Source organism: Sorex araneus, chromosome 9 (assembly GCF_027595985.1).
Source record: "Sorex araneus isolate mSorAra2 chromosome 9, mSorAra2.pri, whole genome shotgun sequence".
Taxonomy (NCBI): domain Eukaryota; kingdom Metazoa; phylum Chordata; class Mammalia; order Eulipotyphla; family Soricidae; genus Sorex; species Sorex araneus.
In genome coordinates this window covers 54,944,482-54,970,530 of record NC_073310.1, presented here as the reverse complement: position 1 = coordinate 54,970,530, position 26,049 = coordinate 54,944,482, and the positions used below count along the sequence as shown (strand labels likewise).

Here is a 26,049-nt window from a genome sequence, read left to right as displayed (position 1 = left end):
ATGGAATACACATTACCTTTTCATTTTCTATTATTTCTACACTTCCCTACTTACATGCATATGAGTTAGTGCCACCTGAATGGAGTCAGGAAAAGACATGGTCAGATTTTCACTTTATGAAAAAAATTACACAGCAGTAGAAGCTGGTGAGGGAAGGAAGAGATGGGAGCGAAGATGGTCATAACCTGTTAGGAGGCAGTTCTAGAAGACAAGATGTTGGGGAACTGGATTAAGCATGTGGCTTTAAGAATGGAGAAAGGCAGGGATTACAGATATCATTAAAGGGCATTGGAAAGAATCTGGGATGGCACGCGGATTTTTTGTTCCAGTGCCTTTTAAAGAATGATATCAAAAAAAAAAAAAAAGAATGATATCATTTACAGACGTAGAAGAGAGAAAGGGTGAGTGATTCTGATGAGTTTGGGGGTGTTGGTGGGTGTTGCAGAATAGCAGTCAGTCAGAAGTAATGTGTTTAGCATGTATGTAAACAGGGCTCAGATAGAGACTTAAGAATCATCACAGACAGGGAGCCATGCATTTAGATGAGATACCTGTGGAGAGAGCTCAGAAAGAAATGAAGTATTGCATAACACGCCCATTTAATTCGCCCATCTAAATACAGGGCATGTCACTGTGACTAAGAGGGAGAAGCAGGGAACAGGCAGAAATCCTGGAGACACTCTGAAGAGAGTGTGGTCAGCAGTAGCAAATGATGCAGAAAGAACAGAAAGAACAGCTGTGATAGAATGAGCAAGAGCCTTCAGATCTCATCGCTAGAAGATCAAGTGCAGTTTTTAAAAAAAATTTCTTACACCTCTGTGGTTAAATAAGATTGTAGGTGCTGAGAGGGGAAGGGGAGGAGAGAAAAGGAGATTGTTGTTGTGAATAAACTTTTCGTGTAACTGCAGAGCTAGTGGGAGATACAGGACCCTTAAGATCATTTCAGCTGAAAGAGATTGACGTGGGGGATGTTTTGTGGCTGCATGGGAAAAGCCAGAAGAAAGAAGTGGGATTGAAAAATTCAGAGGTGAAAGAGATGGCATCTAGAACTCAGTCAAATCGAGAATGTCTTCCTTCAAACTGTCCCGTCCCGAGGGACTTAGTCAACGTGGATGGCCCGGAGAGGGTGCACAAGTGAAAAGCAGACAGACACAAGAAGAATGGGAGCAAGCTCCAATTTTATTTCTTTTAAGCTAGTTTTTAATAGTTGATTATATGAGGAAGTGGGCAGAATGGGGGAATAGCAAAGAATGTAAAAGTTTAATGAAACTGGATGTGGGCCCTGATGGCAATTACTCTGGGCATTGTTCTGCAACCTTCAAACAGTACTTTGATGTTTTTCTTGAGAAGCGATTGTTCCTCAGTTACACGTCAGGTTGTACTGACATATTGGTTCCCAGGCATTGGTTCCCGGCACAAACGAGGATGGAAGAAAGAAGAAATGATCAATAGTGAGCCAATAAGTTTGTCATAGGAGAAGTTCAGTGGAACTTGGATGTGGTGGCCTCTTGTCAAGTACTAGAAGGGCAGTAACTGCTGAGAGTGGTGCCAGGGCAAGGGCGGGTGAGGCCTGGGGAGGGTAGGAGAGATTGAGTCTAAATCACTTTGCGAGCAAAGTGGCCATGCACTGAGTCTGGATTCTTAACATTCTCATGGGCCCAGCTGAATGTGAATCAGAAAGCTGCAGATTTGCAGACAAATACATGACGATTTGCTCTGACATTGATCGGACAACAGAGAAAAGAAACATATGAGCAGAGATTTCAAAGAAATGGGTTCCCAGGGGTATGGTGCCACCAGCAGGCAAGTGCAACAGCAGCTTGATGATGCCTTCAGACTTCCAGAATTTCCTGGACATTATATTCTATCCATAACAAACAATGCAAAACAAATCGTTTAGCATTGCCTTGAGTGGTGGTGAGACCGGGGCAGGGGGAGGGGAGGAATGGGGGATTTTGGTGGTGGAAAGTGTGCACTGGTGAAGGGATGGGTGTTTAATGATTATATGACCGAATCTCAAACATGAAAGCTGTATCTGTTGTATCTTACGGTGAATCAAAAAAAAGGGGGTGGGCCTTGAGAGCTTGTTTGGAGGTTCTAGCAGGGGAGCGCAGCTACTCGTATACCCTCGACCGAAGACCGGTCCGTCTCTATTCGGGGAAGGCCGTCCTCTTCGACCGAGCGCGCAGCTTCGGGAGGGACGCACATGGGGAGGTGAGGGAGGAAGGGGACACCCGCCTAGCCAGCCAGATCAGCCGAATCAACCCTGGCGATCAATGGGGTGACAGATGTCGCAGCCAGATCGCCGGTCTGTATACTGTTTTTTCTTTTGTTTGTTTGTTTTGTTTTTCCTTTTGTTTTTGTTTATATTGGTGGTGGAATATGGGCACTGGTTAAGGGATGGGTGTTTGAGCATTGTGTAACTGAGATATAAGCCTGAGAAGTTTGTAACTTTCCACTTGGTGATTCAATAAAATAAATTTAAAAAAAGGGGGGTGGGAAATAATAATAAAATAATAAAATAAAGTTAAGAATAGAATAAAAAACAAAAGTAATGTGAATTTCATGCCCAATTCAATCAGTTTAATTAATGGCTGAATAAATAGCAGTACTCCTATGTTATTTAAAAAAAGAAAAAGAAACTCTGCCATGTTGGCAGACAGTTGTGGGAGTTCCTGCGGGTGGGTAATTGTGATGAACTGAGAGATTCGGATTGGATCTGGGAGTCAGGGAATGGTTAAAAGAAAGGATGGAGTAGCTACTTGGATCACGAGGATTCACAAGCAAAGTGAGTCCTGAAATGAACCAGCCGGAAGGATAGGGGGAAGGAGAGAAGACAGCAAGAGCTGTCTGATCTGTCAGATTCATTCTAGACCACTCTGGGTCTGGGTTCTTCAAAATGATTAACAGTGTCTGGTTCATCTGCTAGATTTAATGAGATCAAACCTGATGGAACTGAAACATATTACTACTCTTATCCCAGGGCTCATTTTTAGATAAAGAAATTGATATTCTGGCCCTCTCACCAGGTACTGAGACCACCCCCGGCCACGCCTCCCCGGGTCCCCTGTTTCCCGCAGCTGCCCGGGCTCCTGACTTCCTGCAGCGGCCCTGCCCGGGATCCCGCGACGAAGATACTGGGGGGGTGGCCTGTATCTCAGTGGGCGTGGTCTCAAAGAGGGCGTGGCCTCCTGCCGGCCGCAGTTATTATTTTTTACCTTAGCACAATAGGTATTATCTATTTCTTTGAAAATCACTTTAGCCATCTCAATCACTTATGCAAAATAGCCCATTAGCTTAGTTTAACTGTATAAAAGCTATCAGTGAATAAGGGAAGCTTAGCACAACCAGAGCCCCTCCTTCCCACAACAAGAGGGAATAGGAATAAATAACTACAAAGTTCCAACTCTACACGTCTGTAATAATATGAAGAAACAGCGAAAATCCCATCCACAAAGAGAGGGAGAAGAAAAGATTCCAGAAACCTCAACAGGGGCTACTCACATCTACGACCTCTCAGATAAAGAATTCAGAGAGGAAATCATGAGGAGAGTCGACGTACTCCAAGCAACCATGGAACAGGCATCCAATAAAGTAAGAGAGGATATGAATGAAGCACTGGAATGGTCTACCAAAAAAATGCATGAAGAAATGAGAGCAGAAATTTCAAAGCTACAAACGGAAGTCACACAAATAAAGGAATCGGTAGTTGAATTAAAAATCTCAGTAGATGCCCTCAACAGTAGAATGACTAGAGCCGAAGACAGAATCAGCGACCTTGAAGATGAGCTGCAGAAAGCTTATAGACAACAACAAATAATGGCAAAAGACCTCAAAATGACTATAGAGCGAATCAGAGTCCTTGGGGATGACTTCAAAAGGAACAACATAAGAATCATTGAAGTACCAGAAGCACAGGGAAGTAACCCAAATGAAAAAAACACAGTCAAAGACATCATTGCTAAGAAATTCCCGGAGCTGGAGAAGGCAGGCATCCAGATACAAGGAGTCCGAAGAGTACCAGCAAAAAGAAACCCAAATAAAAAGACTCCAAGGCATATCACAGTCAGAATGATGGATGCTGTGGATAGAGACACAATTCTGCAAGCAGCAAGGTCAAAGAAGGAAATCACATACAAAGGAGTATCCCTCAGATTTACAGCAGACCTGTCAGAGGAAACCCTTTGAGCCCGAAGACAATGGTGGAACATAGTGAAAAAACTCAACGAAATGAATGCCTCACCAAGAATACTTTATCCGGCTAAACTCTCACTCAAACTCGAAGGAACCATGCACTATTTCTCGGATAAACAACAGCTCAGGAACTTCATAGACTCAAAACCAAACTTGAAAGAAGGTCTAAAGGGGCTACTGTAAGACAAGGAGGAGCCCCAAAGAACAAATAACCCCACAGAAAGATGACACAAAACCCCATCACAATAATCTCTCTCGATGTCAACGGCCTAAATGCACCTATCAAGAGACACAGAGTGGCAAAATGGCTCCGGAAATTAAACTCGACATTCTGCTGCCTGCAAGAAACACACCTGAACAAACAGAGTAAACATAGATTCAAAGTCAAAGGATGGAAAACAATCCTGCAAGAAAACAACTCCCTTAAAAAAGCTGGAGTGGCCATCCTAGTATCCGACAACATAGATTTCAGGTTGAAAAAGATTAAAAGGGACAGCGAAGGTCATTTTCTATTTATCAAGGGATATGTACAACAGGAAGAAATCACACTCTTAAACATATACGTTCCTAATGAACGACCGGCTATAAAACAACTCTTAACAGACTTCAAAGAGGACATCACTAACAACACAATAGTAGTCGAAGACTTCAATACTGCCTTATGACCTCTGGATAGATTGACAAGAACAAAACGCAGCAAGGAAACACTGACTCTGAAAGAAGGAATTGAAGAGAGAGGCCTAATAGACCTATATAGGGCTTTACACCCAAAAAAGAAAGAATACACATTCTTTTCCAGTGCACATGGAACATTTTCTAAAATAGACCATGTACTGAGCCCCAGAACATACCTCAATAGAATCGGAAAAATAGAAATTGTATCAACCATCTTCTCAGACCATGATGAGCTGAAGATAGAAGCTAACCCCTCACCGACACGGAGAACCAAATCGAACACCTGGAAATTAAACAACTCAATGTTGAACAATGAGTGGGTCAGGAAGGAAATCAAGGAAGAAATCAAAAGATACTTAGAAACAAATGAGAATGAAGACGCGAGCTACCAAAACCTATGGGACACAGCTAAAGCCATGTTAAGGGGAAAATTTATAGCTCTCCAAGCATTCCTCAGGAAGGAAGAAAGGGCCCACATAAATAGCTTGACTTCACGGCTCAAGACCTTAGAAAAGGACCAGAAAAAGGAACCCAAACCAGACCGAAGGAAAGAAATAATCGAAATTAGAGAAGAAATTAATGACATCGAAAGCAAAAAAAATCCAAAAAATCAATGAAACAAAGAGCTGGTTTTTCAAGAAAATAAATAAGGTTGATAAATCGCTAGCAAGACTCACAAAGAAAGAAAGAGAGAAAACCCTAATAAACCAAATCAGAAATTAAAAGGGGGACATCATAACAGAAACCAGTGAGATTCAAAAGATCATTAGAGACTACTTTGAAGGTATATACGACACAAAACAAGAGAACCTAAAAGAAATGGATGAATTCCTTGATTCCTACAATCTCCCAAGACTGAACAAAGAAGACTTGGAATACCTGAATAGACCCACTAATGTTAAGGAAATTGAAACTGTAATAAAAAATCTCCCCCAAAACAAAAGCCCAGGCCCAGATGGATTCACTGGTAAATTCTTCCAAACATTTAAAGAAGACCTGCTGCCAGTTCTCCTCAAGCTTTTCCAGGAAATTGAAAAAATAGGAACTCACCCAAACAGTTTCTATGAAGCATACATTTTCCTAATACCAAAAGCAGACAAAGACACCACTAAGAAAGAAAATTATAGACCAATATCCTTGATGAACACTGATGCAAAGATCCCCAACAAAATATTAGCAAATAGGATCCAACAACTCATCAAAAAGATCATATATCATGACCAAGTGGGATTCATCCCGGGGATGCAAGAATGGTTCAACATTCAGAAACCAATCAACATAATCCATCATATCAACAAAAGTAAAGATAAAAACCATATGATCATATCAATAGATGCAGAGAAAGCATTTGACAAGATCTAACATCCGTTCATGATGAAAACCCTCACCAAAATGGGGTTTAGAGGAACTTCCCTCAAGACAGTCGAAGCCATCTACCACAAGCCTACAGCAAGCATTATCCTTAAAGGGGAAAAATTAAGGGCCTTTCCTCTAAGATCAGGCACAAGACAAGGATGCCCACTCTCACCACTTCTCTTCAATATAGTACTGGAAGTACTTGCGATAGCTGTTAGACAAGAAAAAGAGATTAAGGGCATCCAGATAGGAAAGGAAGAAGTCAAACTCTCACTTTGCAGACGATATGATACTATATCTAGAGAAGCCTAAAGTCTCTACTAAGAAACTCTTAGAAACAATAGACTTATACAGTAAAGTTGCAGGCTACAGAATCAATACCCAAAAATCCATGGCCTTCCTATACACAAACAATGAGGCAGAGGAAAGGGACATGAAAAAAGCAATCCCATTCACAATCGTGCCCCAGAAAATCAAGTACCTCGGAATCAGCTTAACCAAGAAAGTAAAAGACTTCCACAAAGAAAACTATAAAACGCTACTCCATGAAATCAAAGAGGACATGAGGAAATGGAAACATATCCCCTGCTCATGGTTAGGGAGAATCAACATTGTCAAAATGGCAACACTCCCAAAAGCATTGTACAGATTCAACACGATCCCTATAAGGATACCCATGACATTCTTCAAAGAAACGGATCAAGCAATCCTGAAATTCACATGGAAAAACAAATGCCCACAGATAGCTAAAACAACTCTTGGGAAAAAAGACGATGGGAGGCATCACCCTCCCCAACCCCAAACTTTACTACAAAGCAGAAACAATTAAAACAGCATGGTACTGGAACAAAGGCAGAGCCGTAGACCAATGGAACAGGGTGGAATATCCCTACACACAACCCCAAATGTATGATCATCTAATCTTTGATAAGGATGCAAGAGATGTGAAGTGAAGCAAGGAAAGCCTCTTTAACAAATGGTGCTGGCACAACTGGACAACCACATGCAAAAGAATGGGCTTAGACCTCGACCTGACACCATGCACAAAAGTCAGATCAAAATGGATTAAAGATCTCAACATCAGACCACAAACCATAAGGTACATTGAAGACAAGGTCGGCAAAACCCTCCATGATATTGAAGATAAAGGTATCTTCAAAGATGACACGGAACTAAGCAATCTAGTAAAAACAGAGATCAACAAATGGGACTACATTAAACGAAAAAGCTTCTGCACCGCAAAAGATACAGTGACCAAAATACAAAGACTATCTACAGAATGGGAAAGAATATTTACACAATACCCATCAGATAAGGGGTTGATATCAATGGTATATAAAGCACTGGTTGAACTCTACAAGAAGAAAACATCCAACCCCATCAGAAAATGGGGTGAAAAAATGAACAGAAACTTTCCCAAGGAAGAGATACGAATGGCCAAAAGGCACATGAAAAGTGCTCTACATCACTAATCATCAGGGAGATGCAGATCAAAACAACCATGAGATACCACCTCACACCACAGAGACTAGCACACATCCAAAAGAACAAAAGCAACCACTGTTGGAGAGGATGTGGGGAGAAAGGGACCCTTCTACACTGCTGGTGGGAATGCCGACTAGTTCAGCCCTTTTGGAAAACAATATGGACGATTCTCAAAAAATTAGAAATTGAGCTCCCATTTGACCCAGCAATACCACTGCTGGGAATATATCCCAGAGACACAAAAAATTATAGTCGAAATGACATCTGCACTTATATGTTCATCGCAGCACTGTTTACAATAGCCAGAATCTGGAAAAAACCCGAGTGCCCTAGAACAGATGACTGGTTGAAGAAACTTTAGTACATCTATACAATGGAATACTATGCAGCTGTTAGAAAAAATGAGGTCATGAATGTTTCATATAAGTGGATCAGCATGGAAAGTATCATGCTAAGTGAAATGAGTCAGAAAGAGAGAGACAGACATAGAAAGATTGCACTCATCTGTGGAATATAGAATAACAAAGTAGGAGACTAACACCCAAGAATAGTAGAAATAAGTACCAGGATGTTGACTCCATGGCTTTGAGGCTGGCCTCACATTCTGGGGAGAGGGCAGCTCAGATAGAGAAGGGAACACCAAGTTAAAAGTGGTCGGAGGCCATGCGGGGGAAGGGTGATGCGTGCCAAATGTAGACTAGAGACTGAACACAATGGCCACTCAACACCTTTACTGCAAACCACAACACCTTATTAGAGAGAGAGAACAAAAGGGAATACCCTGCCACAGTGGCAGGGTGGGGTAGGGGGAGATGGGATTGGGGAGGGTTGAGGGATGCTGGGTTTACTGGTGGTGGAGAATGGGCACTGGTGAAGGGATGGGTTCTTGAACTTTGTATGAGGGAAACATGAGCACAAAAATGTATAAATCTGTAACTGTACCCTCACGGTGATTCACTAATTAAAAATAAATAAATAAATAAATAAATTGATATTCAACAGATTTCTGTGATGAGTGCAAGTTTACGCAGATCATTCGTAAAAACTATGTAGACTCCGACTCTCAGAGAGCACTCTCCATCACACCGTGCCAGCATCAATCGTGGCCTCTGTTTTCAAATTCAGACCTTATTAATGCTTATTTCCCCTGGACAGGTTAATCATCTTGCAGCAAGTTAAATGAAAATATGGGAATGTTGAAACCCTAGAAATCTATCTTTGTTTATTAGATTATTGACCAATCAAAATTAGTTTTTCTTACCTTTTTTTCTCCCCTGTACTCCACTAAAGCTTATGGTTTCTTTAGGTTGTCACCTGCATTAACCCCCGTTTCCTATATTCCCCTTCATTATTGATGAGCTATGCTAATAGAGAAAAACTCTGGAGCAAGATATAGAGTAACTCAAGGATAATGCCTTCATTCAACTTCAAAATAAGCTTCCAATGTTTTTGTGAAGATGGGGGAAACAAAAATAGAAGTTTCCCCTCTAGTTCTGGCCTGGTAGTCCTACTTTTAAGGGACAGAGAAAGGTTGCCATGGGTTGTTTAATTACACAGTTAAGATCGGGTAGGGCGTTTGCTCTGCACGAGGCTGACCTGGGTTCTATTCCCAGCATCCCATATGGTCCCCTGAGCACCACCAGGAGTAATTCCTGAGTGTGGAGCCAGGAGTAACCCCTGTGCATTGCTGGGTGTGACCAAAAAGCAAATAATAATAATAATAATTACACAGTTAATTTTTGTTAATGAATTACAAGTTTTGGGGAAGTGGTTTCAGTGGTGAGTGTTGAAAAACAATTATTAAAGTAAAAAAGCACACCAGTATGAATTTGTAACAGACTGGAATTCAGGTTATTCTAAATATCTCCATGATCCCCTTTGACATAAACTGGGGAATATCTCCCTTCCCTGCCCATAGTTGATAAGTTTCCATTCAATACTTAGACTCTAGATTTTGTGGAGCACTAACCAACCTATCTCCTCTTTAAAGCTACCAGGTCCTCTGCTACAAGTGGAATGAAGATCCCCCAGTGAGCGCAAACACCTGTGCTGCCATTTTGGAAAAAGCTGGTCTCAGTAATTGGGCTCTTGGGAAAACAAAAGTAATGTTTTTAATAATTTCCAAAAAGAATAGCTATGTTGGGCTTACTGAAAATTATAACATTTGATAATGATTGAAAATACTATGGCTTTTCATGTTTAGGGATCTCTAGTTTAAAGTATATTGATAAAAGGAAATCAATTCATTTTATTGACTACTGTTACTGTAGCACTGCACTGTAGCACTGTCATCCCATTGTTCATCGATTTGCTCGAGCTACTGTATTTAATATTATTTATTATATGTTTTTGTCTATTGGTGATTAGATTTTAGAGCATATGAAATCTTAACTTGCTTAATCCTTGTAGTATAAAATAAAAAATCATAACCAATTTTGGGTTTGCAACTAAAACAAGTGACTACTTGAAGAAATAATGTATTAGACTTCTCAGGTAATGTCAGAGTATTACAAGATGAAAATAGTGAGATAAACAGTGGTACCAGTTTTAGAGGTACACTAAATTTGTTGCTGTGGGTAAACATAAGCTAAGGCAAAGAAATACTATTAGATGACTAAAAATAGCCTTTCTCAACTACACCATAGAGATATACTGACACAAATGTCCACTTTTTGCTTTTTGGGTACACCCAGCAGTGCTCAGGGTTTACTCCTGGCTCTTCACTCAGGAATTACTCCTGGCCATGCTCAGGGGACCATATGGGATGCTGAGAATCGAACCCTGCCTGGTTGGCCATGTGCAAGGCAAACGTCCTGCCCACTGTGCTGTCGCGCCAGCCCCAAACGTCCACATTTTCAAAAAAATGTATATTTGTATATTTGGGAGATGAGGGTGGAGAGTTTTCAGTTGAGAAATTAGTCCTATAATAGTTCAGGCAGTTTTTAATGGCTGTCTTAGATTGAGTGCCCTACATGTTCAGTAATCCATATGACTTTAGTATTTAGTAAAGAAAATTAGGGACATTAAAAAGATTTGTATTTCATTCACACCATTTTCTTTTATGTATTCACAAAGATGAATTTCATCAAGATGAAATCTCATGATTTATGGTCTGAAACGCATGCCTAACTTCCAGTGGAGTTTTAACTTACAAAAAAGGTCCTTTGCAATTCCATTCCCACATGATATTTAAGTAGCATTTTAAAGCTATTTGTATTTTTCCACTTCACCTTTTCTAACTCATTAAGATGGATAAAAGAATTCAATACAGAAACATTCCCAATGCTGTGTAATATATATATAAATTATATAACGACCTTTTTAAGCAGATTGAATTTTAAATGAATTGTCAACAATAGAATGAACTAAATACATTAATAGCTAGAGACTTGTAGAAATTAAAATCAGATTTAATCAAAACCACTAATGCAAAACTGTTTGCCTGTGATGCCCCACTTTCAAGTAATGGCACACTGAGAGGTTCCACAGTTATCAGCTGTTAAATCTGAAGTGACTTTCTTAGTGTTTTCAGTAAAGTTCTTTGAGGTTACTTTAACTACAAAGTTTAGACAGTAAATGATAAAGAAAAACTTTCTGTTTCCTGAAGGAGGTTGAAAACTCTTAGATGATAACAACATGAGACTCCTCCCTTCAGACTCCTCCAGTGCTCTGATTTTATTTGCTCTGGTTTTAGAATCAAGTCAACCCTCTTTTCTTTGTGGTGATCACGAGGTCTAGTGGGCTCTTTGTTAACTCTGTGCCCCCTCTCTGTCTGATTTCCTCCATGGTAACACTAAGAGCCCCTAAAGAGGAGAGTTTTATTCCCCTTTTGTCCCTAGCTGATACGTATATATAATAAGGATCACTAAATATGTGATATCTGGCCAAGTGTAATTGTTCTCTGTCATACAAGTAGATTCTTATAAGTTGTTGTTTTTGTTTTTTCCAATTTGGGAAATATCATTGTTTTAGGGTTTTTTTTTTAAGCATGAAAATTAGCTTGTGCACCCTGCTACAATTTTGGTGAAAGAACTCAACTCCCATTACACTTAGTGACCCACCAAACATCAATTAATTGTTGAAATTAAAAGGAATATTGCTAATATGTTTTTCCAAGAGAATTTTCTACAAATCTCAAACACTATACATCTAGACTAAAAAGCACATGAAAGTAATTCCCCAAATCTAAAGATGATTCAGAATATAATTTATTTTTTCATAGCATAATATCTGATTGTTGTTCATTTGTGTGCCATAACTTTGTTTAAATTTTATTATTTGAAGGTTTTCCTGAAGTACTATCATGTGGAACAATTAAATTTAATGCGGAAGGAAGCCTTTGACAAGCTTATTTTTATTCAAGCCTGTATCAGAGGATTCTTGGGGTCAAGAAGATACCAAAAAATACAGGCAAAAAGAAAAAAAAGTGCAATACTAATACAGTCAGGTAATCACATAACCATCTTCCAATGAAACAAAATCTAGTACTCTGTTTAGATATAAGAAGAAAACCAAATCTTATATAAAAACCTCAAACTTTTATATAACTTTTGTGTTAGATCCCAGACTCTTGATACTGTCTCTAGATTAAATCTAAATCAGATTGTTTTAGTGATGGACACTTTTAATATTTGAATTAATGTTTTGTTTCAGATAAAATAATTTGATTTAAAATTTTCCATCAGTATTAATGAAACACAATTGACCTATTATGAAAGATATGACAAGTGATTAAGTTAATGATATATTTCAGGAATCAAATTATAACCTATTGGATAATAAGATTTTTCCTACTTTATTCCAAAGGTTACACTTGTCATAATTTTTGACAACTGAATTAAATTTCATTTTGTTAAAGAATAGCATTGTTATTTCTATTAACTGTGGGAAATAATATTTATAACCATATATAACAAATTTTAATTAAAATATATCAACCAACTTGTATTTTTCCTATTTTTCTGTAATAAACGAAATTTAGAAATTAACATGATTTGATATAGTATCTTTTAAATTTTTTTTGACTAGAAGACCATGGTTAAAATTGCTGTTAAAGCTGTGTACTTATGCATTACAAACAGTGCACTCTGCTTTTTCTACTCTGGTTTATTCTTTCATTTTTAGATGCTAGATGTGGCCCAATGGATCGATTTTATGATCCACTATGATTTGCAGCCTGTGTTCTGAAGCCTCTGAAGTGGGGGACAGAATAGATGACTGACCTTCAAGTGATTTGTGTTCAGGGCCACTTCTCTCTGTCCCCACTGGCTTTATATTAACCCTTTTGAAATTTTTAGCTCTTAACTTCACATTTGGACATCCCAATGCAAGCAAGAAAACGCTGTAATTTAAAATCTAATTCTTCCCCCACGATTCCAAATCTCATAAAACACTCAAAAAATATTTTTCATGACTCATTTGGCAATTATATATAATATATATACATATATATGTCTTTTATTCTTCCTATTTATATTTTCCTGCAGAAATATTTATGTGTTTGGTTATGGAATAACATGGATCATGTTGCAGACTCTATGCTAATTGCTCTAAATTGTCTTTTTTTTTTCTTTTTGGGTCACACCTGGCGATGCACAGGGGTCACTCTTGGCTCTGCACTCAGGAATTACCCCTGATGGAGCTCACGGGACCATATGGGATGCTGGGAATCAAACCCGGGTTGGCCGCGTGCAAGGCAAATGCCATCTATGCCTACCCACTATGCCATCTCTCCAGCCCCTCTGAATTATCTTTTGATATAATTTTGTCTCTATGAAGTAAGGCAGTTTTTATTAAAGCTTATTTAGAAAGATGTGAGGGATCAGTTTGACAGGAACGTTACAAAGTTTCTGTGGTTGCAGCTTAGATCTCAGGATTTTCGTTTTCTCGAGTCTGTATGTGATATATGGCAATACCACTCATCCATGTCACCAGTATAACTGAAGTTCTGATGCTTGTTCACCAGTTAGCTCCCCTTTTCTTCTTCCCCCCTAGAATTTTTTCTCTCTTTCTCCTCTCTAAACACTGGGGTCATAGGTAATTTAGGCATCCCGCCTTTTACTCCAGTACATTTCCTCATCCAGTATTCTGTATACCACAGATAAGTGAGATCATCCTCTATTTGTCTTTCTTCTTCTGGCTTACTACATTCTATAGTTCCAACCACATTGCAGCAAATTGTATGATTTCATCATTCCATGCAGCTGCATAGTATTCCATTGTGATTATACACCATATCTTCATAATCCATCTGTCTTTGTACACGTAGGTTGATTTCATATCTTAGCTATTACACTGAGTGCAGCAATAAATAATGGTGTGCATGTGTCCTTTAGAGAAAGTGGTTTTTTATGTCCTGGGGTTATATGCCCCAAAGTAGAATTTCTAGGTTGTGGTCATATGATCAATTTGTTTTTAAATGTTAACTGAATTCTGAAATCTATCTAATTCCAAGAATGATTGGTGAAAGTTTCAAACACATACTTAGATAACAGGGATTTTTTTCTGGAAATAATTACCAGTAGGTTTTTAAGCAAATGAGTACATGAGTACATATGATCTTTTGATTAACTTAACACATCTGTTTTAGTTGCAACTTAGTACTTTCATATATATATGAAAGTACATATATATATATGATATTTCAATTACTTCCTTTTTTTTGGTTTTTAGACCACACCCAATAATGCTCACGGGTTATTCCTGGCTCTGCATTCAGGAATTACTCCTAGCAGTGCTTGGGGGGACCTTATGGAATGCCAGAGATTAATCCTGGGTCAGCCGTATGCAAGGCAAACACCCTGCCCAATGTACTATCACTCCAGCCTCTCAATTACTTTCTTAATATTTCTTATCATCTACAAGAGTCTTAATAAATCCCATTTTAGAGTGCTAATTTAATTTTCTTCTTTGATATTGATGATCCCCCAAAAAATATCAAATTAGTTTTTTTACCAGTATAAGTAATGTCATATTACTAATTATTCTTAAAGCTTCTCTGGCTCTTCTATGTTCCAGCTGCAAGAGGACATCTGGTCAGGAAACAGCAGAAAGAAATTGTGAACATGAGAAACACAACTGTCACAACAATTCAGACTCATGATCAAGAATTTGGCTATAAGAAAAACTTTGAAAATAAAAGGTATATGATACTGATTTTGTTGCCATTTTGACCTTCTATATTTTTCAGGTTTTTGAGATCTCAAAATAAAGGTCAGTCCTTCTTATACTGGATTCCTAAGTTCAGTGAACACTTAGCACTGTGGCGTTGTTAAATCTTGTTTGGAATTTCACTGACTTCATGGCAATTCCTACACTTTTCAACTCAAAGTTTTTTCTTCTGAAGCTTCTGTCAGACTGTCTTCCAGGTTTCTCATCCCAATTCTGAGTTCCCTTTGCTAATTCCTCTCCTGCCAAGCTCCATAGGTAAACCATCTTACACATATAAATAATGTTCCTCTGCTCTCTCTTTAGTTCCCCATGTAATTAGTAAGTCATTGGTCCCCTAAATCACAATATATTAGCCAAAGAACATGTACACACACTGTCCCTATATAACTCTGCTAGTCTCCTTTCATATTAACAAATACGCATATTCATCTGAAACATAGAGGCACTTAATATATTCATTATTTCTTGTATTCTATCCACCTATTTATATGGTTTTTGCCTGCATGGATCATAATGATTTGTTTTCTTTTATTGCTAATTATAAAATATTCCAGAAAATATCAAAGGGTCAGTGCTGTCCTTAAGAGCAAGAGAATAAGTGCTCTGTGCCACTCATGTATTTCCGAAGTCTGTGAGAAATATAAGCATAAAAGAGAGAAAGATGAACTACTATTGCTATTTGTTGAAATTACTACTTGTTGAGTTTAAATTTTAGCTTGTAGATCATAAGTCTGATAATCAATTAGATACTCATTTGTTACCACTTTTCTTCTGAGGACACCAAGATTTAGCTTTTAGCTTAGCAGCTACTGACTTAGCATCCACAATACAGACAATCCACTTTGGAGAATATTGTGTAAATAAAAAACTATCCCTACACTGGTCTGGGAGAGAGATTTTTACCTTTGTTGAAGTAGGTATCATAGAATGTGGAACACAGTATCATGAGAAAGTGCAGGTAAAGAACAAAGGGATTCTCAGATGAAAGATAGAGGGAGACAAGAGAAGAGAAAGTGGGGGGTCCTGACATAAACCCCCTTCCAAAGACAGACATATGCCGCCTAGAGAGCTCAGTCCTCCATGACTTCTGATTTTGCTTTCCCCCTGATACCTGCAGCCCTGGTTTTCAGTTTATGTGGCAGTAGCAACGCCCCAAGCCTTGAACTCTAGAACCACAATTGGCAAATGGAAAAGTTTGCAAACCTGCAAACTTCTCGGAGAGGTGCCAAAAACCATCTCTAGTTCTTTTTAGGCTGTAAGTCTAACTGGTCTAAAAGCTCGCCTCAGTCCCGTGATGTATGGTCCTGCACCATGAACCCAGACATCTGGGATGGACTAGAATATTGTAACACAGTGTAAAGTGATGATTCACCCATAAGAAGTAGTTGAACATCAAAAGCAACTTATAATTTGGGGAAGGTACTATAAATGAGGGGCTTTATTAATTGTATTCTGATTCATATTTTGTGATACTCTTTATACTAACAGTTTTCTAATTGTATTTTGACTAACAGCATTCTTGGAGGAGAGTGTTATAGAGAGAATCAGAACATAAGCATAGTAATAAACCAAATTATGGGTTCTTATTCCCTAACTTTTTCTCAGATCCCTGACAGAACAACGGGAACTCTTTTATGATTTTTGTATAAATCTTAGAATTGACACTAGGGCTAGGAAATAGTTAATAAAATTAGGAAAATTCAGTCCCCATAACTGTTTTCCATAATTAGATCAAAAAAGGAGTCATTTACAAATAGATATTAAAAAATAATAAAAACCTCTCCCATAGTTATCATTTGCCAAAAGAAAAGTTGGGGACAGCCCTCACCCCCCCAAGTAAAGTGTCAGAGTCTCAGGTTATAACATTTTTGCTATAATACCCGTTAATGGCTATAGTGCTCTTGGGAGGATTTTCCTTGCTGAAAAAAAGTCTTAAAAAATTAATAAGGTATAGTGAAGATTTTATCTTCAAGTTAATGGGAAATCATTTTGGAACTATATTGGCAAAGTGACAACTGTGAAATGCTTGCCAAGATATTACATAGTCATGAACTGTAGCCAGGACACTGCCTTTCCTTGAATTTTGGGAGATAACTCCTGTCGTCTGTAGGCCTGGAGTTTATTAAAATACAACAGGTCAGTCAAGTGAACACAGCCTTCTGACTTGTCTCTAATCTAAATGTAGTTTTCATAGTTTCCCTCACTATAGGCTCCTGGTGTTTGAAAGGACAGCTCTTAAAGTAGCTGAATTCCTAGAGTTTTGGTAGTTTACTAAATTAATATATACCAGGACAACATTTTTCACTCTAAACTGAAGATGGTATTCTCATTATTTGAGTAGCCATCATAGCTGTCACTAGAGAGAACATATTAGGAAACTTGAGTTGTGTGAGTTAAGGTTTTATTTTGAGCACTCTGTGTCATTTTTCTCAATTACCTCCTGCACACACACACACACACACACACACACACACACACACAATGTTATGTAGCTTATTGCTATTGCTGGAAGAGATGATAAGCTCTAGTTGAGTATTATCTATTCAAATGCAATATGTTTTCTACAGGAATTCTTTTGTGAAGAAAGAGAATGAAAGGACAGTCTCTCCTAAGGCCATCCCAGGTCCAAATAATAAAGCAAGTACATCTATGGTGAAGACATCAATTTTCAAAGCTGACTGGGAGACCACTACTGAGAATAATAACAGAGTATATCAGACTCTGAAAAAATTCAATAACATGTCCGGGGAAGAGCCTTGGGCAGAAGTGAGCCCCAAACAGAAGTCTATTCAACACAGGGAAGAGAATACTAAGATGGGGAAAGAGGAGAAAGAGGATGCTGTGAGACAGAATTACTATCAGGAATATACAGAGGAAAGGAATTTTGAAGACTCAAAAGCAGCATATCTAGAAAGAAAGGGTCTGACAGAAAGAGCCAGCTACCAGGGACTGTGCTTAGCTGAGAGTGACAGGAAGCCATCTTCTGTCAAAAAATCTCTGGAACCTAGTCTTAGCCAAAGGTCAGTGTATCAAAATTCCAGTAGCCAAGAAAAAGCAAAGAGGACATCTGTGGTTACCCAGAATGCGTCACTCTGCAGCCAGGATCAAAGCCATCTGAGACAGAGGGTGGTCACAGAGAGGCAAGAGGAACCAGTGACACCAGGCCTTGAAGAAGACAAAGCCGCACTATTCATTCAGAGCAGATACCGGGGTTACAGGAGAAGGCAGCAGTTAATGAGGGATCGGATGGCATCTCTCAATGATCAAAATGGAGTCTCAGCATCAACAGAGGCAGAGAAGAACTACCATGGCCTATATTGTTGTCCCACAAAATATGAGGCTGTCAAGCCAAAGAATGACAGTGACTCAGGTGCAGATTTAGCCATGTTTTCAAAACAGGTATGTAAATCAAACATATGTCTACTGGTGAAAATCTCTGAGAATCACGCCATAACAGAATCAAATAAGTAGCAGATTCGTCACTGACATTATTTTATATGTCAAAATGAAAAACTGCAAAAATTTTAATTAGCTGTCTCCGGGGTTGTGCTTTTCAAATAACCATAAGTTTTTTTTCTTAATGAATCTACTCAGATGAATTAGTATAAAAATATATGGAAATCTTTTGGACAAAAGAAATTAGGTCTGGGGGCTGGAGCAATAGCACTGCGGGTAGGGCGTTTGCCTTGCACGCGGCCGACCCGGGTTCGATTCCCAGCATCCCATATGGTCCCCTGAGCCCGCCAGGGGTAATTCCTGAGTGCAGAGCCAGGAGTAACCCCTGTGCATTGCCGGGTGTGACCTAAAAAAAAAAAATTAGGTCTTATGCCACATGTTAGAATTTCTGGGCTATGCTGTGTTTTAGTAGTACACCACATGCCTGTTATGTGAGATCCTACATCTTATCCCCAGCACCACAAAATAAATAGTAAATAAATCTATTATTAATATATGGAATTCAAACCTTCATGATCTGAGATTCTTCCATTATAGCTTAAAAAACTTTGGATCCTCTAAAGTCTCTTCTTTCTCAGTCCTGAGTTTTAAGAGGACATAGATATCAAAGTATATATGGTCATAGGGAGGCATACTTGCAATAGACAAAAGTGATTTTTGAGGAACCATAAAGAAAACTACAGTCATATGGCGATGAGAAATCATAAAGAAAACGACAGTCACAAAAAGTCCTTCTTGAAGAGCATCTCATGCCATTGATAGAAATGTTTCTACTATAAGGATCAGTCAGCTTTAAGACATGGAACTCTGATAAGCTCATCTTGTGGAGAGATCATGGGGACCAATTCCTATTAATGCTGGTTCCAGTTCATGCTCTCTTTCTCTCTAGGAGTTTGATCTTAAGAAAAGATCACTTTAGGGCCAGAGATATAGTACCGGAATAGGTGCTTGTCTTGCATTCAACAAATTCTGTTTCTATCCCCGGCACCACATATGGTGCCCTAAGCCTGCAGAGCCAGGGATAGATAGGACACAGACTGGTGTGACCCTAACTCTCCCCAGAAGAAAACCACTTTATATGCCACATCTTTATTTTCTCCCCTTCAAACTGAAGGCTTTTAAATTAAATGAACTTTAAAATACATATTAGACATATACTTTTTTTGCATGGGATTTTATGCATGGGATTATCCTGCTAATCAACACTATGTAAATTGTATGTAAATCATAAAAAAAAAAAGACTATTCCATATGAAGTTAGTTCAGGTTTCCGGAACCTCCAGATTCAGGTTTTCGTCTCTGGTGGTGGTTGGGCCTAGGAGAAACACAGATGTTAGATATATCCCTTCTAAACATCTTCAACTTCTAGCTGTAAGTAGAGATCTATCTCTGATGGATTTAGTCATTTCACATTCAGAAAAGTATGAGAGGAATGCGCATGCGGAGAGCTGGCTAACAGCTCCATAGAATGGACTCAGCACTCCAGGGGCCAAGGTTAGTTAGAGGCTGAAAAGAAAAGCCTCAGGGTAATTCCATTCTGGCAGGCAGAGGCTGAGGACAGGAGATGGGACAAAGAAGAATCAGCCCTAAGTGAGGTGAAGAAAACCCAGAAGGAAAGCAGGTCAACAGGGTCATAAGAAGCAGCATGGTAAAGGTTGATGTCAGCATTAAGAGACACCAGGAGGGAATTGATCAGGAGAGAAAGCTTCATGTAATTGACCTGACATAGTTTATGCGACCAAGATTGTGATGGGCAAGTAGCAGGAAGAAGGGGAAGCCATATTCAATGGGCTCTGTATGAGACCTTAGAGAGTGCACCGGCTGCTGGCGTGCTCAGCTGACCACTATGCCTCTCTGAATTCTTCTCCTTGATTTAACCTGACACCAACCTTCTTTTTAGATATCAAAGTTATCTGAAGACTATTTCATTCTGCAGAAAAAACTGAATGAAATGATTTTGTCACAGCAACTGAAGCCTCTTTATCTGGGTGTATATCCTCATATGTCAATAAATAGACGAATTTCTTCTCAGCAGTATCTCTCAGGTAAAAAACAAAAAACAGTTCAGTTAAAACTTCCTGAAGGGAAAAGATATGCCAGGTGCTTCATTTCTTAGTTTCCAACCTTTATTCTCTAGCAGATGTGAGTGAGTTCACTGTGTTCTTTTGGGATAAATCTTTCATTAAAAAGTGGAATGAGGGGCCAGTGCGATAGCACAGCGGGTAGGGTGTTTGCCTTGCACGCGGCCGACCCAGGTTCAATCCCCAGCATCCCATATGGTCCTCCAAGCACCGCCAGGAGTAATTCCTGAGTACAAAGCCAGGAGTAACCCCTGAGCATCGCTGGGTGTGACCCAAAAAGCAAAAAAAAAAAAAAAAGGTGGAGTGAAAGGAAGTTTCCTTTCATTCCATTTTTATAAGCAGATTCACATTTGTCTAGACTGCTCTTCTTAGGTCCTGCTTTCTCTGACTTCATTCTCCTTTCTTCGTTTTTTTGTTGTTGTTATTGTTCTTTTATTTTGCTTATTGCACTTTAACTTGGCAATAAAAAGGAGTAGAGGATGGCAGAGTGCAGGTTTGATAAAAGGAAGCCACAAAAGAAATATCTGTTCTTTCATCAATTTTACAGCCTGGGATAGAACTTGGAAAGTGAAGCTCCCCATTCAGATCAGAAACTCCCATGCATAAAAGTTTCCAGTATGGGGCTGGAGTGACAGCGCACAGGATAGGGCATTTGCCTTGCACGTGGTTGACCTGGGTTCAATTCCCAGCATCCCATATGGTCCCCTGAGCACCACCAGGGGTGATTCCTAAGTGCAGAGCCAGGAATAACCCCTGTGCATCACCGGGTGTGACCCAAAAAGTAAAAAAAAAAAAGTTTCCAGTATGTTGTGTGGAAGGAAGTTGTCAGAGTAAGTGAGAATAACAGTATAAATATCAATTAAATTTCTTATCAACCGTTTTCACAAATAGCAAAGATGGTTGTTGATAATCATTGTGTTACTTTGGGAGAGATATACCCACAATATTAGCTAGCCTTTAGCATCGGATATAGTTTGTATTTACTAATATTAATAATCTAAGCAACTTTCCTTTAATTCCTGGAATAGCTTATAAAATCTCATAGTGAAAAGGACTCAAGCTGATGTCAAAATGGGAGCAGATATTGCTTGCATAATATTTAATTCCTGCAAAAGTTCTGAATCCATTATTGTACCTTTGGTTATTCTTACTTTGCTTCACGGTCAGCAAATTCTAGCCCCAGTTTTAGGTTTTGGGTTTTTTTTTTTTTATAAAACAATGGGGTTTTCAAATCCTCTAGCTATAGTTAAAAGACATCCCTAGAAAACATAAATAATAAGTGAGGGTGATTTTCTTTTTCAAGTGAAATGTAACAAGCTAAACAAACTTCAAACTTCATTTATAAGGGTTTTCTCTTTAGTGGAGCATATTTTTAAGTGTGCAAAAGTGCCAAGAGTAAAACATGATTAAATGAAAATGCTCAAATTATGAAGTCTGAGAAGCAAAATGAGGTAGGCACATGAATGACTTTTTGTTTTATCTGTTTTTATATTAGTTAGAAACTAATGGCACCTGCATTTTCACTAGGAGAAATAGAGGATAAAACAACTGGAGTGTGGCCATTTGGTCACAAATCCTAGCAAATACTATTCTATGCATCAAGATGCAATGACATTGGAGGATTCTTCTGGAACAATATCCAGAATGCGTCTATTTGGGAATGTTTTTCTTCTTAATGACAGTACACCTGGCAATTTGTATTCACCATTGTGAAGTGAAGAAAAAGATTAATTGTAGGGCAAACAAACCATGATAATACAGAAAACATGTTCTCTCTCTCCTCTTACAAAGAGGCTATAACTGTCCAACCGGCTATAATTTTTTAATGGTTGCAAGGTTAACAAACAAGAATGTTATTATAATTCCTGTGCTTCATTTGCATAATATCATCAGTAAATTCAACAGTAAATAAGAGTCCTTTTCCATGCATGCATAGAGCAAATATATTTAAAATTCTTTAAATTGCTTTCCAAGTAAATGCTAGACAGAAAATAGCAATTTCCATTTATTTCTGTCTTCTTTGAAGTTTAAATGTATGGAATAGCCTTGATATTATGGTGCAGATTTGGTCCCTTTTCTTTTTCACAGCGCTTATTACTTACAATTGTAATTCTGGTACCTAGAAATGTGTTTTGCACCTCTACACATATCTAGATGGACTGGAGCGATAGCACAGTGGGTAGGGTGTTTGCCTTGCACACAGCCAACCCAGATTCAATTCCTCCATCCCTCTCAGAGCGCCTGGCAGCTACCAAGAGTATTCTGCCCACACGGCAGAGCCTGGCAAGCTCCCCGTGGCATATTTGATATGCCAAAAACAGTAACAAGTCTCACAATGGAGACATTACTGGTGCCCGCTCGAGCAAATCAATGAGCAATGGGACGACAGTGCTACACATCTCTATAAAATATTTCATTCATGGAAAAGATAGTTCAAATATGTTGGATTGTAGATTTAATAGGAACATTTTTGTTTAAGAAAGTAGAGATTTCATAAATTGTATTGTTTCTCACCCGACATACTTCTTACCTTCCAAAATTTATTTGCTACCTCACTTTCTGCATGAGAACCAGCACTTGGTTCCCTAAAACTTTTTTTAAAACTTTTATTTCCAAAGAGAAATATTTTATTTACAGCCTTACAGTTCAGCCTTATATTTACTTTAAAGATTCTAGTCATATTGAATTGTAATCATATAAAACAGTTAACCTTTGTTAAATTTGTTAAATCTGGCATCTGGATGTCTGATGAGTAAACTGAATTTGTTCAGACAGAACATTTAGCCTAGAAGCTTTCAATGAAATCAGCTCACTTTTTGCGCTCAAATTAATTCTTCTCACTCCATAGTTTTTATTTAACCTAAGAACTCAAAGCTAACATGAAAGCACAAAAGCAAAGAATAGTTACTGTTCCCCTCAGCTTCTTATCAAATTTCTGAGAATAAAATTGCAAACAGACAATGGTGACAGCACTAGAAACCTAGTGTTATTCTTTGCATATTTGGACTCCAGATGACTTAATTATGCAAAATCAATTCAAATATAAATAATTTACTATTTAATAAAATTATGTAATCACATTATTTATAAATGTAACAGGGAAAAAGAATTATAAGTGAGGAAACTCAGAGTAAAAGTACTACCCGTCAACCCAGATAAAATCAAGAGAGTACTGGGGCCGGAGTGATAGCACAGCGGGTAGGGCATTCGCCTTGCACGTGGCCGACCTGGGTTCAATCCCCGGCATCCCATATGGTCCCCCAAGTACTGCCAGGAGTAATTCCTGAGTGCAAAGCCAGGAGTAACCCCTGAGTATCGCTGGGTGTGACCCAAAAAGCAAAAAAAAAAAATCAAGAGAGTACAAATAGACCATTGGGTAGAGTGAAGCAAGTGGTTCAGGCAACCAGGAGAACTTACTTATAGCCTCTTTTTGAATTCAAAGAATTGAGGCAGTGCAGGGCAGGGAGGAAATCTGCAGAAATGAAGTGTCCAAGGCAAGCTCAGAACCAGTTCTCCGAAATTGAACTTCCGGAGATGGCTGCCTTGACATAAGGCAGATGAAGTGGAAAGCTGGACAGAAGCTCCCAAATTCCCAGAAGCAGGTTGCCACCAAACCTAAGGTGAATCCAGCTTTTAACCTATAGCAGTTAATAGTCTTTATTTTTTCAGTTTTAGGAATCCAACTTAAGTTTCATCTGGCTTATTTTCCCTTGAACCACATCCTTGACTCCAGCATTAATATTCTTTCTGGAATTCACAGTACTTTTTTTTACTTAGTTCACAGTACTGTTTTTTACTTAGAGTTCACTCACTGTCGAGAGAAAATGGAAATTTAAAAAAAATGAATAGATTACTCCAAGAAGAAATTATAATAACATTAAGTGCATTTCTATTCTGCTAATATCTTATTTAGTCCTGTGATACTTATGAAGTTCTACTTTGCATATCTATTTAAGTAAAATAGTATAATTACCATTAGAATGAGAATTAGACCGAATTTTATATTCCAAAGCAAATATTAACCATGAGTTTTGAATCTACTATTTTCTGAATGCAGAATGTTGGGATTTTTTTCCACTCATTATTTTGTAAATGTGCATTTCTGATCAACTAAAACACTAAATAAATACTTTACCTCCTGGCTATTTAATATAGCAATAACCTTTGCAAACTAATATGCACATCACACAAAATAGTCACAATGTAATTTTGTTTCTGCCAACATTGATATGCTGCTGATAATTTGTGATTATAAATGTTTATGTCACTTTTTAATTCAGAGGTTAAAATGACTAGCAGACAGCATTTGTTGTTTCCCAAAGGAATAAAAAATTTAGAGGGTAAATTAAACTATGTCACGCTGAAATATTTGTATGCTGATAAGCTCATGGAAAGTTTGATCTTCAAAAATACATAATAATCTGGGGAAGTTTAACCTGAGAAATTAGACCTTATGGAATAAATTCATAGGTAATTTTCATTTATTGACTTCCCACTCTGCATGATAATAGAGTAAAACCCTTTAAGGATATCAACCCTTTATTCAGATTATCTTGATTAAGAAAAATAGTTGATAAACTAATATTGAAAATATAGAGCTAATATTAAAAAGATTGAAAACTAATAATGAAAATAATGAAAATATTTTATCTCCTGACCACCTCCAGAAGTGATCCAGGAATAAATCCAGGGCACAATCAAATGTGGCCCAAAAATCAAAAAATAAGTAAATGTTTCATTAAATGTCTTTGAAAATGTTCTTATGTATTAGAAATTTAATTATTACAATAAGTTCCCAAGGGGGAGGGTTATTGAGTTTAAAGGTATTTGAAGTTCTAATAGATTGCTTTCCTAAAAGGCTGTGTTAAGTTGACATTTCCTTCAGCTATTTATGTATTTTCTTTCTCATATGCTGTCAAGCTGTGTTATCCTTCTTTGTAATCTTTGCTGATATGTCTGGATCAAAGTGATATTTCATTGTTAATATAATAAACATAAATTACATTTTAATTGGGAGGGCACACCCAGTAACACTCAGGGAGTGCATTCTGTTATCTCTGCAAAGTCAGGTGCCTTTCTGTGCCTATTGGCCTTTTCAATTTTCTCATCTTGAATTTTCTATTGAGATCTTTTGCACATTTTTCTTCTGATGTATATGCTTGTGCTCATAGCTGACATTCATGCATTAGAAATATCAGCCTATTTTTTGTTATCTTTGTTGTAAATATATTTTTTCAAATATATCACAGATATCTTGATTTTATTATTGTAGTATGGCTTTCATTTTTTTCAGTAGGCAAATATGTCTTTATGACCTTTAGGTTTGGTTGAAGATGTTTATAACCCTTCATGAAGTCCCCTGGATTTTCTTTCAAGAGTTTTCTTGGTTCTTTTGATTGCATTTATCCTTAAAGCCTCAGGAATTATATTTATATCTGATGACAACAGTTAACTGAAGTATTTTGGGTGTCTGCTATTCACTTAGTACTGTGTCTCTAACCTAAAAGGGAATTAATAAAACCTCTTAGAATTTCCAATTATCTACCACCTGCACACTGGTGCTGAAAAGACTGATGACACCAAAAGTAAGTCATGTAGAGATGGCCTCCAAAAACATACAGTCCCACCTTTA

The 26,049-nt window shown here is 38.1% G+C and overlaps 1 protein-coding gene across 1 annotated transcript in view; it reads left to right on the top strand.

The window, feature by feature from the left end:
• MYO3A (myosin IIIA) overlaps nt 1-26,049 on the top strand; it is a 188,925-nt gene that overhangs the window by 140,266 nt on the left and 22,610 nt on the right. Inside the window, exons 25-29 of the mRNA XM_004605494.2 lie at nt 9,701-9,812; nt 11,995-12,157; nt 14,728-14,851; nt 17,448-18,279; nt 20,237-20,381. Of these exons, the coding sequence (XP_004605551.2) occupies nt 9,701-9,812; nt 11,995-12,157; nt 14,728-14,851; nt 17,448-18,279; nt 20,237-20,381 (1,376 nt within the window). The remainder of the gene's footprint in view (nt 1-9,700; nt 9,813-11,994; nt 12,158-14,727; nt 14,852-17,447; nt 18,280-20,236; nt 20,382-26,049) is intronic.